The 15,991-nt window shown below is 53.1% G+C and overlaps 2 protein-coding genes across 11 annotated transcripts in view; both read left to right on the top strand.

The window, feature by feature from the left end:
- The window catches only part of MARCHF2 (membrane associated ring-CH-type finger 2), a 38,999-nt gene extending 34,436 nt beyond the window's left edge, over positions 1–4,563 (top strand). For 5 of the 8 annotated variants that reach the window (XM_074809079.1, XM_074809077.1, XM_074809080.1 and 2 more), the window contains one exon: positions 1,699–4,563. In XM_074809079.1, the coding sequence (XP_074665180.1) occupies positions 1,699–1,857 (159 nt within the window). In that variant the 3' untranslated portion in view covers positions 1,858–4,563. The remainder of the gene's footprint in view (positions 1–1,698) is intronic. The other 3 variants (XR_012621140.1, XR_012621138.1, XR_012621139.1) reach the window with 3 other exon arrangements.
- On the top strand, positions 1,898–15,925 carry LOC141916495 (zinc finger protein RFP-like). Of its 3 annotated transcripts, XM_074809062.1 has the most exons (8): positions 1,898–2,013; positions 2,620–2,660; positions 12,056–12,151; positions 12,386–12,610; positions 12,814–12,836; positions 13,430–13,545; positions 14,507–14,566; positions 14,793–15,925. In XM_074809062.1, exons 1-8 carry the CDS (start codon positions 1,947–1,949, stop codon positions 15,305–15,307), a joined length of 1,143 nt encoding a protein of 380 aa, XP_074665163.1. In that variant the 5' UTR covers positions 1,898–1,946; the 3' UTR covers positions 15,308–15,925. The 3 variants fall into 3 exon arrangements, with proteins under 3 accessions (XP_074665163.1, XP_074665164.1, XP_074665162.1); XM_074809063.1 differs by lacking the exons at positions 1,898–2,013; positions 2,620–2,660 and adding an exon at positions 8,904–9,098; XM_074809061.1 differs by lacking the exons at positions 1,898–2,013; positions 2,620–2,660 and adding an exon at positions 9,116–9,696.
- Positions 15,926–15,991: the final 66 nt, after the last annotated feature.

The following is a 15,991-nucleotide window of genomic DNA, read 5'->3' as shown; positions in this document are numbered from 1 at the left end:
TATTCAAAACCCTGTGTGTGCTTATGGACTGTCGATACCTTTTTCCATCTGCTTGCTGGGAAGCACCATTTTGGGAAGGGAAGAAGTGCCGTTGCTGAAGAAGTAGTTGGGGCCACAATAAGCCGGCAGTTCTGTGGGCTGTAGAAACGTCACAGCCCATTTCCCTGCCATCTCATGCTCTGATCTTTCAGAGAAACCTTAAGAGGAAGTGCTTAAGCCTTCTCTGTCCCAGGACTGGTTTGGAGGAGCTGGAAATCTGAAGGAAACAGAAAAATGGGTTGTGTTGTGAAATAATGAGTCCTGACTAAAATGGGTCTAGTTCTGCTGTGCTTCACATTTCCTTGAACAGAGAAGGCCATTAAGTGAAGCCCCTTTATTCACATTTACCATATTCGACTGGAGTCCTTCCATGCCCCCATGGGCTGTGCTGCACAAAGTGGGTGGGTGGTGATGGCTATAATCAGGGTGAGGATTGCAAGAGAGACTGTGGCCAAGGTTGTAGCTCCTTTCTGGGGAGCAGGAGCTTTCCTTGGCGTTTGCACCATTCACACGTTGTCTTTGAAGACTGCAAGATGCCTTTATTTCTTGTTTATCAGCAAACAACCTTATTCCCACAGCTGTCCCTCTACAAGAAAAAGGGGAGTGTGCAGATCAATAAGCTAAATTACCTCAATGTTGTGGCACAGCTCCATTTCTCATAGGAGATGTCTGCGACCTATCCAAAAGGAGTAGGAATACTGACACTTCCTTGTCAGACATCCTTCCTGGTACTTCCTACTTGCCAGCTAAACGTTTCCTGTACTTTACAAAGTACGAAAGCTTGGTTTTGATCAGTGGCTGACTGGATTCAGTGTTTAATTTTCTTGCTCACAATTTCTAGGAATAAATAGGAGGGGAATACATGCTGGTTTTTTCACTTCCTCAAGAAATTCTACAGAAGTTTAATTTCAAAGCTGAGGAGCTGTGAGGAAATCTGTAGCGGTGTTAATGATTACACAGGGAGGCAGCAAGGAGTCCAGCCTGCAGGGGAAGCACAGCTCGAAGCTCCCCCTTGCAGGGCTGCTCTGAAACTGCAGGGCCAGCTCACGCCTTTAGGCCAGGCCGGTTCAGATCCCTTCCAGCCTTCGCATCCTCTCCTGTCTCCCTCCGGGTGGACAAGTCTCCCAGGCCACAGTGTTGGCAGAAAAAGTGAGTCCAACCGATGTCCTGTTGTTGCACACCAAAGGCTTTTGCAAAGGGCAGAGAAGATCCCCAGGATCTGTGAGATGGGAGGAGGCCAGCTGGATTCAGCCACTTGAGCGTGGTGCTGTTGAGAACCCTCATTTCACCCAGACAAGGTGCTCGCTTCAGCCTGTGGGTAGGGTGAAGGGCTGAGTTGTGGTTCCTCCCTGGTAGCCAAACCCAGATGAGCAAACTCTGTCCCTCTGTCCTGGTGCTGCCCAGAAAGCCCCTTTGGCTGTGCCATGCTCAGCCTGGTGTTACTAGGAATTAACTGATTTCTCGTCAAAGGCTGGGGACATGGAGTGCCCCAAACCGTTTCAGGGTTGGTGCTGTCTCCCTTGGCCAGGGGGTGCGGATGAATTGACAAGGAATACGCAGAGGGTGGGTGGGTGAGTGAGTGGGTCTCACCGGCCCTCTGTGGGCTCCAGCACTTGTGGCAGGGGTTTGGTAACAGGACGATGCGTTATCGCCCTCCAGGTTTCGTTCCGCTACCACTGCCAGCTGTACTCGGAGTGGCGAAGGACCAACCAGAAAGTCCGCTTGATGATCCCAGCCTCGCGGAGCCCTCACCCTGTGCCCCACTCCCTCCTCTCCGCCAAGCTCATGAAGAAGACCGCGGATGAAACCACCGTCTGAGCCATCCCCCGGCCACTGTGCCACGTGGCTGCTGGCCCCGGGGCAGCCCTTCGGGGCCAGCAGAAGCAAAGAGGGTCGGGTGTCTCCGCATGTGCAGGACATGTGGCAACTGTGGAGGCACTAGAAAACAATCATCCCACCTGAAGGGACTTTGCGGTCAGCACATACTTTATACTATGTCAAACAGACAGATAATCAATGTCTGTCATGTGAAATGGCCCAAAAGATCCAGATGGCAGAATATGCCTGTCTGCAGGGACACTTTCCTATAACTAAATACCATACGTGGAAAATATCTCCCCCTCTATATATATATATCTATATATAATATTATTTTTTAATGGCCATGCATATTGTGTTTCAGTCCTTTTGTGTTGATGTTCTAAGCTTCAGTATAGAAGCTGGCAGCCTGATCTCATACAGAGGTTAAATCTATGCCTTTTCTCCAAATGAGCATATAAAGAACACTTTTCATCGACTGTTCTTGAAAGTCCCCTTCTCCTTTGCACTAAATTGGTTTTGATAATACTGCAGCAGCCTTTCCTGTTACTCTTTGGTCTCTTTCGTGGTGTTTCTGTCCTTTCTAGAAAGTTGTGTGTTTTTAATAATTATTATAATCCCAGAAGGAGTAAAATGATGTAATACTGAATGGAGACATTTTGTATTGTAAAGTACTGTAATTTTGAGAATTTCAAAATAAGTTTCAAAATGAGAAAATCTTTTCCTGTGCAGACGTGATCTCACAAGATGCTTTCCTTGCAGATCCTGGCTCATCCCCAGGACTTGGATGCACTCAGCTCTTGGTATGTCTGGCAAAGGTAGATGGAGGATCTGAGGGTGGGAAGTGATGGCTCACACTAGCTAAGCCCACCATTGCCTTTTGCTTTTAAAAGATTCAGAAAGGAGCTTTCCTGACCCCAAAAGGTGAGAGTTGGAGTCTCTGCTGATGTTCTTTCACCATCTTGAGGCTGGACCTCTCGTAGTGTCAGTTACGCACACACTTCACGGGACAGGCCGTGCTCTGCAGCCGCTCGGCAGGACGCAGGAGGGCTCGGCTGTCTCTCTGCGCTTATTTGCACGTTCCTCGGCAGCAGCCCCGGTTGCTGCTGGGGTTTGGTTCATCCCTGAAAGCGCTGCCTGCCTGTTATGTGTCCTCTAGTGAAACACCCCAAGTTTGCTGGTTCCCAGGAGGCAGACTCTGGGTCCCTTCTTCCGCAGGACCAGCATTCCTCCTCCTCCTTCATCCACCTGCATTTCCAGCACATCTAGCTAATGAATCCCTCTGTCTTGGAGTGCCCAATCTGCCAAGGTTTTGCTTTAGTCCTTGCCTCTTTACTGCCTCCCCACCCTGGCAGACAATGCCTGCGCTTGGTGCTGGGCTTTCCTGAGCCCCATGAGCGGGGCGGGTCCATAAGGACACCAGTGTTGGCGCTGCCCTGCTGAGTGCTCCAGAGGCATCTGCAGTTGCTTGGCGTCAGCCTGGGCGCTCTCTCCCGTGATGGGGAGGGTAGATGGCAGGGGGGAAGCGGGCTCCGAGGTGCCAGTGTCCTTGCAGTGGGTGGTAGTCACACGCTGTGTCCCTCCGCTCCTTTGCTGAACCCAAGTGGAACAGTCCAATGCCCTGCAAAATCAAGACCTGTCATTTCTTGAATTCAAAGCACCACATGCCATTCCTCTCTCTCTCTAGCTGCAGAGCAGGATGCTTTTCCTTATGTGTTCCCTGACCCTAAGCTGGAAGTTGCTGGTGGCATGAGCAGCAGGGGCTAGTGTCCTGTCTCTCCCTGCAGGATTGCTCCAGCCCTGGAGCCTGGCCTGTGTCTGCTCTTCTCCTCAATGTGCTGTCCCAGGGTTCTCATGCAATGTCGTGATATCCCAGCACATCTTGCAGCAGCCTCTCTCTGCCCAGCTGTGGGCTGGTCTGAGCTGGTCTCTGTTCTGAGCATGAGGGTCTCGTTTGCTTCCCTTTTCCCTGTCGTGCAGGGATGACTCGGCCCCTGGTGCTCCCAGTGGCTCGTAGTGCAGAGAGGCCTCTTCAGCCCAGCTGCAGTCACGGTCCCTGCAGTAGCATCCTGCTTCACAGCAGCTTGTGCCGTGGAGCTCCCACACAGGCACTGCCTCCCTCCGCACACCCCTGCCCTTGGCAGTGAGTGCTGCACCACTGCTCTGTGCCTTGTCCTGGGTACCCCTTCCTTCAGCCCCTCCCCAACAAACCCTGTGTCACCAGGACAGTCCCAGTGAAATAAAATTTGGGGGTTTAGTTTAACCTTCCCAGCCCTGGCGCCTCCCAGGAGCTTGGTCTTGCAACGTGTCTAGTTCTGGCAGGTAATGAAGGATGGACACTCCCACACCATGTTCCCCTAGTAAGGACTTAACGGAGCCAGTGTTTCAGTTAGGAAACCCACTCTTGATCCAAATATGCAACTGTGAAAGCCAGAAGTCCCTGGCTGGCAGGAGCTGGGGCCTGGCCCTGTGCTGCTCTGTGGCCACGGCTTCACTCTCAGCTTTGCTGTCTTTATCGTAGTTGCCAATAATTGGAGTTATTGCATGTGCCCCTGCAAAACCCAATAGCGACTCTGAGTCATCTTCTCCTTCCCAGAGGAGATGTTCAGCTTGTGGATGTGGGAAATTAGTGTCTCTGACCTGCCACGTTCCAGTGTCATGGGGAAACGGGCTGTGCAATTATGTAAATAAAAGTGAGACAACCTTTGGGCTGTTGTGTTGTTACTGGAGGTGGGAGAGCCTGGAGAGCCCAGGCTGTCTCCCTGATAGCGAGCCCTGGGTGCTGTGGGCAGCTTTCCTGACCTGCCCCCAGGAGAGCTGGCAGAAGGTCTCGTATCTGAGCCGAAGTTGGACAAAACCCAGGGCTTTTTGTCATTTGTGGGCAGGTTTCTCTTGTCTGCGCACAGAAACCTCTGTGGTGTTGCCCAAGCAAGGAGGTGATGTTTGGGCCAAGGGAGTCCTTTTGGCCCCTCCCAGAGGGTGGGTGTGGGGCTGCACAGAGTGACCCCAGTGCTCCCTGTGATGCGGCCCCAGAGAGGGGGCTGCCCCAGAGAACGGTCTGACCAGAGCCTGCCCTGCTGCCGGCCGCTCTGGCCCAGCCCTTCGCTCCAAGGTGGTGGGAGATGCCGGAGCTGCCTGCTGGGTGCTCTCGTCTGAGTCCTGGCAGGGCCTCGGGGTGCTGCAGTGTGAGAGCTGCTGGCGGCTACAGGCCAGGAGAGGCTGATCCACACTCCGGGCACACTGTGCAGGTGGCTTGGAGAGCCACCCGGGGCCAGCGTCGGGGCAGGATCCAGCCCAGGGTGGATCTGGTACCCCAGGGCAGAGACCCAGGCACCCACCGGTCCATTTCCCATGGTGTGATGAAGAGCCCCAGCACCTCCGGCAGTCCCAGCCCTGAGCCCCTGGCCCTGGGGTGGGCGCTGGGCCTGTATGGCAAAGCCCGGTTAGAAAGGCTGTGCTGCTTTTGGAGAGCAGGGGTGGAAATTGTTAAGCTGTGTATTGGAAGTGCCACTCTGAACACTGCAAAAACAATGTTTGAACGTGTTTCCAAGGCCCTGGACAAGGCCTGAGCCTTGGGCAAGACCTTGGATGAGCCACATTTCCTGGACAAGCTGGCGAATCAAGAGGGCTCTGGGCTTGTTTATGTTAAAAGGAAAAAAGTTTTAGAAGAAAAAGCGTCATATTCCTGGGGAGAAGGCTCACCCCAGTTCTTTAAAATAAAACTGTGCTGCAACACAGCACTCTGCCCAGGATAAGGAGAAGCAGCAGCAGCTAGAACAGTGTAAAAGAAACAGAAAACTCAGAGAAAGAGGGGTCACTGTTAGAAAAGGAGATGCATTTTAACAGGGGTGGCTTTCATTCACGGCTGCTCAGAAGAACCTACCAAATCTGAGCAGGATTTGTTTGAAGCATCTCTGACACAGACCAGCATTGAGAAAAGCGTTTATTGAGGTGCCTCTGCTGCCTGTTGCTGCCACCTTTTCTCCTGGGCACTGGGAGGATCACGTAGGTCTGATCACGTAGGACATTGAATGACTCGAGCGTGTCCAGAGAAGGGCAACAGAGCTGGTGCAGGGTCTGGAGCACAGGTCTGATGGGGAGCGGCTGAGGGAACTGGGGGGGTTTAGTCTGGACAAGAGGAGGCTGAGGGGAGACCTCATGGCCCTCTGCAACTCCCTGAAAGGAGGGTGCAGAGAGGGGGATGAGTCTCTTGAGCCAAGGAACCAGCGCCAGGACAAGAGGGAATGGCCTCAAGCTGTGCCAGGGCAGGGTCAGACTGGCTCTTAGGAAGGATTTCTTTGCAGAAGGGGCTGTTGGGCGTTGGAATGGGCTGCCCAGGGCAGGGGGGGAGTCCCCATCCCTGGAGGGGTTGAAGAGTCGGGTTGACCCAGCGCTGAGGGATCTGGTGGAGTTGGGAACGGTCAGGGTGAGGTTCATGGTTGGATGGGAGGAGCTTCAAGGGCTTTTCCAACCGAGATGATTCTGGGATTCTGTGATCAACACCCTGCTCTACCTTCGCTGCCAGGACAGGCCCCACCTTGGTGTTGAGGGGACCGTGGGCTTCCCAAGTTACTCGCTGGCCTCCATGTGTGGCCAATGAGGCAGCACCAGCCCCACGCCTTCACGCGGTCACAGCCACGACACACTGCCCACACAGGCTCTGGGTACTTGGCTCGGGTTGTCTCCCTAAAACATGCCCTTTAGAGGACCCGTGTTAGTCCAGCCTTGCTTTTCAAGGACCTCTGCGTAGCTGAAGACTTCCTGCCTGCAGTGGCACCAGAACGCCGGGATACCCCTTGCACATGAAGAGAGCCTGTGAGCCTTCGTGGTGCAATCCTACATGGAATTGTTATATTTCTCACCAGAATGCTGCAATTATGCAAGTCAGCTGCCAAAGAGTTGATTTTTTTTTTTTTTTTAATTTTTTGGGGGCACAGCAAAAAGGAACCCATTAAACCTTTTCTCACCCTTCAAAATACGAAATTCCAGTGAAGAGGATCCAGGGCACCAACCTGTTGAGAAACCCAGCTCTCCTCTGGTCTCACCCTGCCCGTGTCGGGGTGACCAAGCTGGCTTTCAGAAAGCAGTCTCCTTTTCTTGGTTGAGCTACGTGTTCCTCACCACACAGGACAAGTGGGTGTTTCCCATGACAAGGAGGGTGCTCTGCGCGTCAGAGAGGCCCCTCACATTTCAGGATTGGGTTTGGGACTCTGCAGGTATGTGCTGACGGCTGGGATCTCCCCACAGGACCTGGGGCTCCGGGTACCAGCCAGCCGGTCGGCACACAGCTGGGACACCTTGGCTATTCTCCACAGAGGTGTGAGGACCAGACCCGACGGCTAGAACGGCATTAAAAGAAAAACTGGGCTAAGCTATGCATGTTTTCAACATCTGAGATTTACCCTCAGATTCTAGAAACCACAGCAATGAGGAATTGCAACTACTTTGCATAGGGCAAATGAGAAGAATAAGCTTTTCCATCTTATTCCAAGCCGGTGTCAAACTAAGAGATAGTCTTTGTATTTCAGGATCACGTGTGCTTCTCAGTTTCTTGTCTTAAACAGAGAAGGACAATAGGTGAGAGGGAAAAAAAAAAATCCCTTGAAACAGGGCACAATCTCCAGCTGCAATGTTACCCACCACCTCCATATAATCCTACAGAAAGAGAAATGCCCAAATCTGCTTATTTCTGGGGTGCTTCTGCCCTGGACACTCTTGGGTAAAAAAAAAACAAACCAACCAAGCAGAGGTGTCCTGGCTGGCACCAGACAGACTTCGTCCTAAAAGTCTCGAGCAGCTTCACTGTCAGGAGGGGCCCCTGCCATCCGATGTGTCGATACTTCATTTTTAAGAGCTTTCTAACCTAAAGAGGCAGACACAGACTACAAACCTGCTGCCTTCAGTTCCACCTGGGCATCGTCGTTTCTGATGCCTCTTCAAACCAAGCAGGTGAAATCCCTCATCGGAGGGTTGGACGGCAGAAGGTCTCAAATCCTCACAGCCCTGGCAGATGCGGGACCTCGGCAGCTCCGTCCTGCCTTGGCACCCTGACGTCTGCTCCCTGGCCCCATCGTTCCCCTCACGGTAGCCACGCACAAGCAGCAAATGTGGCAACCGGAGCCAGGTCACCTCAAAGGGCCAAGCGCTTGTCCCCAGGAAAAGGCAGCGGGGCAGCCCCCCCCAGCAGTGAGGACCAGCGGGATCAGATCCCAGCACTGCAAACCCAGCTGGGGAACGGGTCCGGAGAGGACTAAGAGGAGAAGAAAGAAATGTTTAATTAGAAGCAAACCTCCAAAGCAGTTGGGGACAGGTACATGCAATTTTTTTTTTGCAGATGCAAACTGTGAGCTATGAGGAGGAACAGGAGATGTTAGAGAATGCAGGGCTGGACTCAGAGCCCAGCAAGGAGGCACTGGCCACTGTGGATTCAAGAGGGGCCCGCAGAGAAGTCAGGGAGCCTGTGCCACCTCCTGCAGCATCTCAGCAGGGTCTTGCTCTTTGTGGTTGTCCAGGGACACAACAGGCCTTTGGCCTCCACACCGTTATGGATCAGTGCAGAGAGCTCCATCTCTGACACGGAGAATATTTGCTGGGAGAGTTTTGCTCATGTGCCTGCCCTGCTTTTAATTGGAGAGGTGATAAACCCTTTCAGTGAAGGGCTTCTGGCTCGGTAGTGCACTCACCCGCCTGGGCTGCTCAGAGACCAGCGTGTACAGACGAGTGGTCCACGCATCTAGGTGGCGGGGGAAGGAGCAGATTAAAGAAGCAAGAAAATCTGTTTAAATATCTTTAAATCCCTACAAAATGGCTATCCATGACATGCATGCCGATTCATGCAAATACTCTCAGCACTGCTGATATTTAAATACATCCAATCAGCTGCCTGAGCTCCAAATAGGTAGGGAGGGGGTGTGTGTGTGTGTGGAATAACACACCCAAAAGCAATAATTCTGGGGTTAATCTGGGCTGAGAGCAATCACTCCCTAGGGCTGTGAACCACCGCACTGGGTGGGAAGTGGAGCACAAGGGAAAACGCTGCTGAAAGATGCAGCTGATCCGAAATGAGCTGCATCGTGGTGGAGAGTCTTACCTGCCTCTGGCTTGTGAACGTGGAGCATCACGAAGTATATAATGAGGCAAATAAAGAAAAATGAAAGAATCTTCAGCCTTGCAACTGTATGACCTACAAAGGTGGAAAAGGAAAGGAGGGAAAAAACCAAACCACTGCGGGCAATGCAGAGGTAGGAGGAACAGGAAAAAGAGGAGCTGGTCTGTGGAAAGGGGGTTTGAAGAGTGTTGGCTGGGTGAGCGATGGAGGGAAATCCTGCCAAGGACAGCGGGGCTCCTCCTGGGTTGAAGTCAACCCGCTCCAACCACCAGACCCCCTTTAATTTAAATAAGGGCAGGAGGGAAGGAGAGGCGGGGGGGTGTGTTCCCCTTCCTCTGGCCGTGCTGTCCCACAGCTGGGGGTGGCCCGGAGCCCCCCGGGGGTCCCGCAGCCCCCGGGGCTCCCCCCAGCACCGGGGCTCGCCTGGTTCTCGAAAGCGAAAGAGCCCAAGAGCCTCCGCCCAGCGCCGCGCCCCGGCCATGGAGGCCGCCGAGGAGCTCCGGGAGGAGGCGATTTGCTCCATTTGCCTGGATTTTTTCTGCGCTCCGGTGATGCTGGACTGCGGGCACAACTTCTGCCGAGGCTGCATCTCCCTGTGCTGGGCCCGGGCCACCCCCCCCGCCTGTCCCCAGTGCCGGGAGCCCGTCCCTGGCCGCGGCCTCCGGCCCAACCGGCCGCTGGGCAACATCGCGGAGACACTGCGGCGGCTGGGCCGGCCCGGGGGGGCCGAGGTGAGGCTGCGGGACCCCCCTGCGCCCCCTCCTCAGCCGGTTCTCCGCGGCAGTGAGGGAAGGCCGCCTCCTCCGGGCTAATTACCTCTTTCCGAGGCGCTTTGTTATGAGGCTGCCAGTCAGAGAGGGACCTGGGGGGGATTGGTAATGAGCCAGCAGTGTGCCCAGGTGGCCAAGAAGGCCAATGGCATCCTGGCTTGTATCAGCCATAGCGTGGCCAGCAGGGACAGGGAAGGGATCTGACCCCTGTGCTCGGCACTGGTGAGGCCGCCCCTCGATGACTGTGTTCAGTTTTGGGCCCCTCACCCCAAAAAGGCCCTTGAATGACTCGAGCGTGTCCAGAGAAGGGCAACGGAGCTGGTGCAGGGTCTGGAGCACAGGTCTGATGGGGAGCGGCTGAGGGAACTGGGGGGGTTTAGTCTGGACAAGAGGAGGCTGAGGGGAGACCTCATGGCCCTCTCCAACTCCCTGAAAGGAGGGTGCAGAGAGGGGGATGAGTCTCTTGAGCCAAGGAACCAGCGCCAGGACAAGAGGGAATGGCCTCAAGCTGCGCCAGGGCAGGGTCAGACTGGCTCTTAGGAAGGATTTCTTTGCAGAAGGGGTTGTTGGGCGTTGGAATGGGCTGCCCAGGGCAGGGGGGGAGTCCCCATCCCTGGAGGGGTTGAAGAGTCGGGTTGACATAGCACTTAGGGATATGCTGTAGTTGAGAACTGTCAATGTTAGGTCAATGGTTGCACTGGGTGATCTTCAAGGTCTTCTCCAACCTAGACGATTCTGTGATTCTGTGAGGCGCGAGGGCTGGGGGTCACTCTGCGGGCGGGCTCTGTGCTGACCAGCTCTGGCCATCCCCTGCTCGCGGCCTCCTAAGGCGTTCGGTACAGATGCGGTGGTTTTATAGACCTGTCTGAAAGCTTTCGGGGGGGGGGGGGGAGTTTGCAAAAGCCCACCGTCTCTGCAGGAGGGCAACAAAGCTGAGGAAGGGCCTGGAGAATAAATCCTGTGAGGAGAGATTGAAGGAGCTGGGACTGTTCAGTGTGAGGAGGAGAAGGGGAGGGGAGACTCATCACTCTCTACAGCTCCCTGAAAGGACGTTGTGGAGAGGTTGGTGCTGGTCTCTTCTCCCAGGGAATTAGTGACAGAACAAGAGGGAACGGCTTTAAACTGCAACAGGGGAGGTTCAGACTGGACATGAGGAAAAAATGTTTCCCAGCAAGAGTGGTCAGAGAGTGGAATAGGCTGCCCAGGGAGGGGGTGGAGTCCCCATCCCTGGGTGTGTTTAAGGGTCGTTTGGATGAGCTGTTGGGGGATGTGGGGTAGGGGAGAACTTTGTAGAGTCGGGCTGATGGTTGGACTAGATGATCCCGAGGGGCTTTTCCAACCTGAATGATTCTGTGAGTCAATGCTGTAACTGCACCCTCTAGCCCTTTTTTTGTTTTGTTTTTTTCAATCAACATCTTCCTGTTGCTGCAGTTTCCCTTTTACATGCTTTGTGGTTTGACATAACATTTATCAAGTTTTTGTAAGGGTAATGGCAGTCTGTCCTCAATACTCTTGTGCAGTTTACATATATAACATTATAATCTCCTGCCCGTGTGGCCTCTCCAGTGCCCCTCAGCACGTTGCTCTCTGCCAGACTAGGGTGGTGATAGTGATTGTAATCAGTCTTTAATAAAATTCTTTTGATTTTTGACATCTAACTTCACAGGGATCCTATCCAGGTACATGTGTTGTAGTTCTGCCCCAGCTGCTGGTGCTGAGCTCCTCACTTACATCCCTCACACCGGTTCCCTCCCAGTAGCTGGTTTTGGGGACACGCTCCCTTCCAGACACAGAGGCTGGCATTCAGGACCTGGAGCCACTCTGAGACCGCCCTGACTCCAGAAGCTGAGATCACACCCCGGGGTGCCTCCACCCCCCATCCCATTGCGGTAGCTGCCACCAAATCCACTGGCACTGGTCCCCCCAGTAGCTGACACTTCATCCTTGCAGCACTCACACCCACGGGGCACAGAATGAGATCACGCAAACAGGTAGTTAAGAAAGGATTTAATGAGAAGGTAGGACGTACTCTGGTGGTCAGGCGCAGGGCTGGGTCAGACCAGTGCACTGACCATCTCCATTTTACCCATAACCAGTCCCTTTTATACCCCTTTCTGCCTATTCCTCCTTTGCTCCTCCCCAGTTCCCTACCCCTCCATGTTTCCTCATCACCTCTTCCAGTCCCCACCAACCCCTGCGAGCATCCTGGACCCACAGGTCCAGAGGCTGCTTATGTCCAGCCCAGGGAACAGACTATTTTATGGACATGACGCATACGTGTGGGCAGTGGGGAGCTCCTAAAGGATGTCTCTCCTTCCAGGAGCAAATACAGTCGCAGCTGGAGAGCCTCAGGAGAGAGAAAGGAGAACTGGAGAAACAGGAAAGGAAGGAGTGGCGGATCTGCCAGGACTATGTGGTAGGTGCATGGTGCTACTGGGAAAGAAGTTTGCTTGGTGGGGATGAAGAAAGGTCAATTCTTGGCCTTTGGAGCTGGGAGATCGAGTCATTGTGTCCAGCTGTTGGTGCACAATAATCACCCCGGGGAGTCCCAGCCATGCTCCGCACCAGAAAGCTGTGGATGCTTTTAATTGCTGCCTGTCCCTTTCCATGGTCCTGCCCTTCCTTGAGAGGATTGTTTCTGCTCTTAAAGGAAAAAGTGAAGGCGCTGAGGCAGAAGATTGTGCCTGAGTTTAAGGAGCTGCGACAGTACATGGAGGAACAAGAGTGCCAGATGCTGGCTCGGTTGGGAGAGCTGGAGAAGCAGATTGAAACAAGATTGAAAGAAAATGCTGCTAACTTCTCCAAGAAGATTGTTTATCTGGATGGCCTGATCAAGGAGAAGGAGCGTCAGCTGCCAGGACACGAGTGCCTGCAGGTGAGGTCCGTTGAAACACCAGTGCTGTCTTGGCAAACAGCACGAGGGGTCAGTAAATCACAAACATGCGACGGGCTAATCTTACCTTGATTAACTTATTAATCTTAGCTTGCTGGTGTGTCCGTTCACTGTGAAAGGAGAATGTGGGGAATGTGTGTACAGGGTAAGTAGCGCTGAGCTGCTTCTCTCTTTTTCCCATCTAGGACACTGGTGACGTTTTGAGCAGGTATGTGCTGCTTTCTCCCTTCTATGACACTGCTGCTTTGGGCTGGCAAAGATTCCTGCCCCAGAACAAAGCTGAGTACCTCAGATGCCAGGGATATCCCACTGATGTTCCAGTTTTCCAGAGGCTGATGAACCAGTACGACTCTAACCAGAAGGTCTATCCCTGGGGAAATATTCGAGGAGACATTTAATTTCTAAGGTCGCTGGTTGCAGACCTGGTTGGCTTCTCCATGGCTGATGTGTAGTGACACCAAGGCACAGGGACCAGGGCACGGTGCCCTTGGCTCAGGGCTTCTGCACTTGGTTGTGGTGCAGGTTTACTCTGAAGGGACAGGGTGACTGGGGGCACCAGGGCCATCATTATAATAGAAATTTAACTGGCAATTAAGAGTATCAGGACAGAGTACTGACCTAGCCAATGAGACCTACTGTCTCTCTTGTCATTGATGCTGTTGTGTTTTAAAAAACAAAAAAATAAACCCCAAAACATTCCGGAGAGTATTGATTCAGCTGGAAAGTGGCTTCTAGCAACTGGCACTAACAGGAGACTGAGTTAAAGGAGGAAGAGAAATGCTGTGGCTTGTACAACTCCAGGTGTGAGAGGGCAAAACTCCAGCAAAAGGAGTGGATGAGCCACGAGCTGAAGAAGGAGCCCGGTGTCTGCTCAGCAAAAGCTCCTGCACTAGAAGAGATGGCAAGAAAACTCCAAGGTACAAAGAAGGGATCTCAGAGGAGAACAGAGAAGCATCCCAGGGGTGGAAGGAAGGGGGTGGTTAATGCCTCACAGAAGGGAGATCAAGCTGAATATCCTTGTGTAGCGTGTCCTGCCCTGGGGATGCATTGGAGAGATGTCACAGCTGAAGTGGGAGAGTGTTCTCTTTCCTTTTTTCTTTTCCTTTCCCCCCCCCGTCCTTTCTCTTGATCTCTCTTTGCTTTTATTTTCCCCCATAGAATAGTCAACATTAGTGCTGATTCGCATCATCAGCTCTGAAGCGTACTAATAAATTGCTGTGCATGTGAACCTCTTTCAACACCCTTCGTGCAACACCTGGCTTGGATGCTGCCACAGCTTTTTCTGCTCTAGATCTGTGCTCCAGACCTGCTCCGTGGTTGGAAGTGGGTCGGGGATATGAACAAGTCCCAGATGTCCCAAGATGCCCGAATGATTCTCAGTTTGTGCTCTCCTAATGAGGAGGTTCATCCCTAAAGAAACGATTGAGATGACTGTCAGGCAGAACCTGGCATCATGCAGAGTAATTTAGGCTGGAAAAGACCTCTGGAGGTCACCTAGTCCAAACCTCTGCTCAAAGCAGGTACAACTAGGTGGGAGTGCTCTGTGTTTTCTCCAGTTGAGTTCTCAATATCTCTGGAGGTGAAGATCTCACGACTCTTCAAACCATCTTGGTGACCCTCTAGATGTGCTGCAGTATGTCAATGTCCATTTCGTGCTAGGTAGGCCCAAATTCTTTTTCACTCCTGCTGCTTTAGGTTTCTTCCTTTCTGCTTCAACTGGAGAAGCTGGCACGTGCAGCAAGCAGCTTGTGCCCTGGGGAAGGAAGGGGCAGTATCTCTGCCCACCATCTCCCTGGCGCTGGTCTCCACAAAGCACCTCCCAGGGATGGTGGTGTTAGCCAGATGTCAGAGGTGACCTCTGGGCTCCATCTCTTTCAGATGCTTTGACAACTGCCACAGGGGAGGGAGTGGAGGTATCACAGGGACCGTACACAAAAGGTGAGTTCTGCTGGGGAGCCTCCCCCGGTGAACCCTGGTTGCAAGGGATGCAACACATGTTTTGGGGGACAGTGAGTGTTCACATGCGCAGGGCACAGAGCTACTCCCCATTTTGAGCTGGGCACCTTCTTAAAGAAAAGTATTGTCAGGTTTCCTCCCAAGCCAGGACCAAAAATGGACCCAGCATGGTAAAACTCTTCCCAGGACTGATCTTTGTCTCTTGCAGTGAACGTGACGCTGGACCCAGATACAGCTCAGTCCCGGCTCATCTTGTCAGAAGATCAGAGCAGTGTGATGCAGGGGGCCACTCAGCAGAGCCGGCCTGACAACCCAGAGCGATTTGACCCGTGGCCTTGTGTGCTGGGCTGCGAGGTGTTCAACTCAGGGCGACTGTGTTGGGAGGTGGAGGTGGTCTGCGGGTCACGCTGGGCTGTGGGGGTGGCCCTGGCATCTGTCAGTAGGAAGGGACCGATTGTCATGAGCCCGCTGGGGGGGATCTGGGCGGTGGGGCAATATAAGGAGAAGTTCCAGGCTCTCACTTCCCCAGCTCCCACCCCTGTCCTTCCCAGCATGGTCCCCTGGAGGGTGCAGATCTGTCTGGACCATGCTGGGGGCCAGGTGATGTTTGTCAATATGGACAGCAAGGCTGTGATTTTCACTTTCCCGCGAGCCACGTTTGCGGGGGAGAAAATCCACCCCTGGTTCTGGGTGGGTAAGGGGTCCCAGCTCAAACTGTCCTGAGACCTGAGGAGGTGTGTCCCTCCGGGGAGGCTCTGCTGTGGCCACCCTGCCCTCCTGCATCCCCATCTGGCTAGTCCTTGGACTTCCATCCGCTTACAAATCTTCTGCCATCTCAATCTACAACCTTTCTGCTGTGAGCCTCAAAGGCTGTTGAACTCCTCTCTGCCTACCTGCGGAGAGTAGGCATTGCCTTGCTGGGAGCAGAGCTCCACGGGCTTCCCCAATCTTGTTCCTACTGCAGTGGAAGAGGCTTAGAGCAGGGCTCTGGGTGAAGAATGGCCATTTCTGGGGACATACTTTATTTACAGGAGCCATGAGGGGGATTGAGGGGCACAGCAGTGGTATTGGAATGCATAGTGATAGCATATTTTTGCTTGAGGTAAGGAGGATGAAACCTTCCTCAGCAGCCCACCTGACCATGGGGTGATGCTCTGCAGCCCTGAAGCCTGGGCAGCCTCCATATATTAGTCCCTGTGATTGGCCTGATTTGATTCTTGTGTTAGCCCAAGAAAACACAAGTAAATATTCATCTTTTTGAGAGGTGCTAGTAAGATTTATATCTGCACATCATTTTGTGGGTGGAATCACTGCTTTTTAATAAATTAGTGTACCCAGTAATACTTCGACATTTGTCTATTCAGTTTGTTTCTCTGCTTGTGATGAGTCTCTTGGAAAGAAAATTTA

The sequence above is a fragment of the Strix aluco genome, chromosome 29 (genome assembly GCF_031877795.1).
Source record: "Strix aluco isolate bStrAlu1 chromosome 29, bStrAlu1.hap1, whole genome shotgun sequence".
Lineage (NCBI taxonomy): Eukaryota > Metazoa > Chordata > Aves > Strigiformes > Strigidae > Strix > Strix aluco.
The sequence above is the reverse complement of the archived record's forward strand: the minus strand, read 5'-3'. Positions and strand labels throughout refer to the sequence as shown.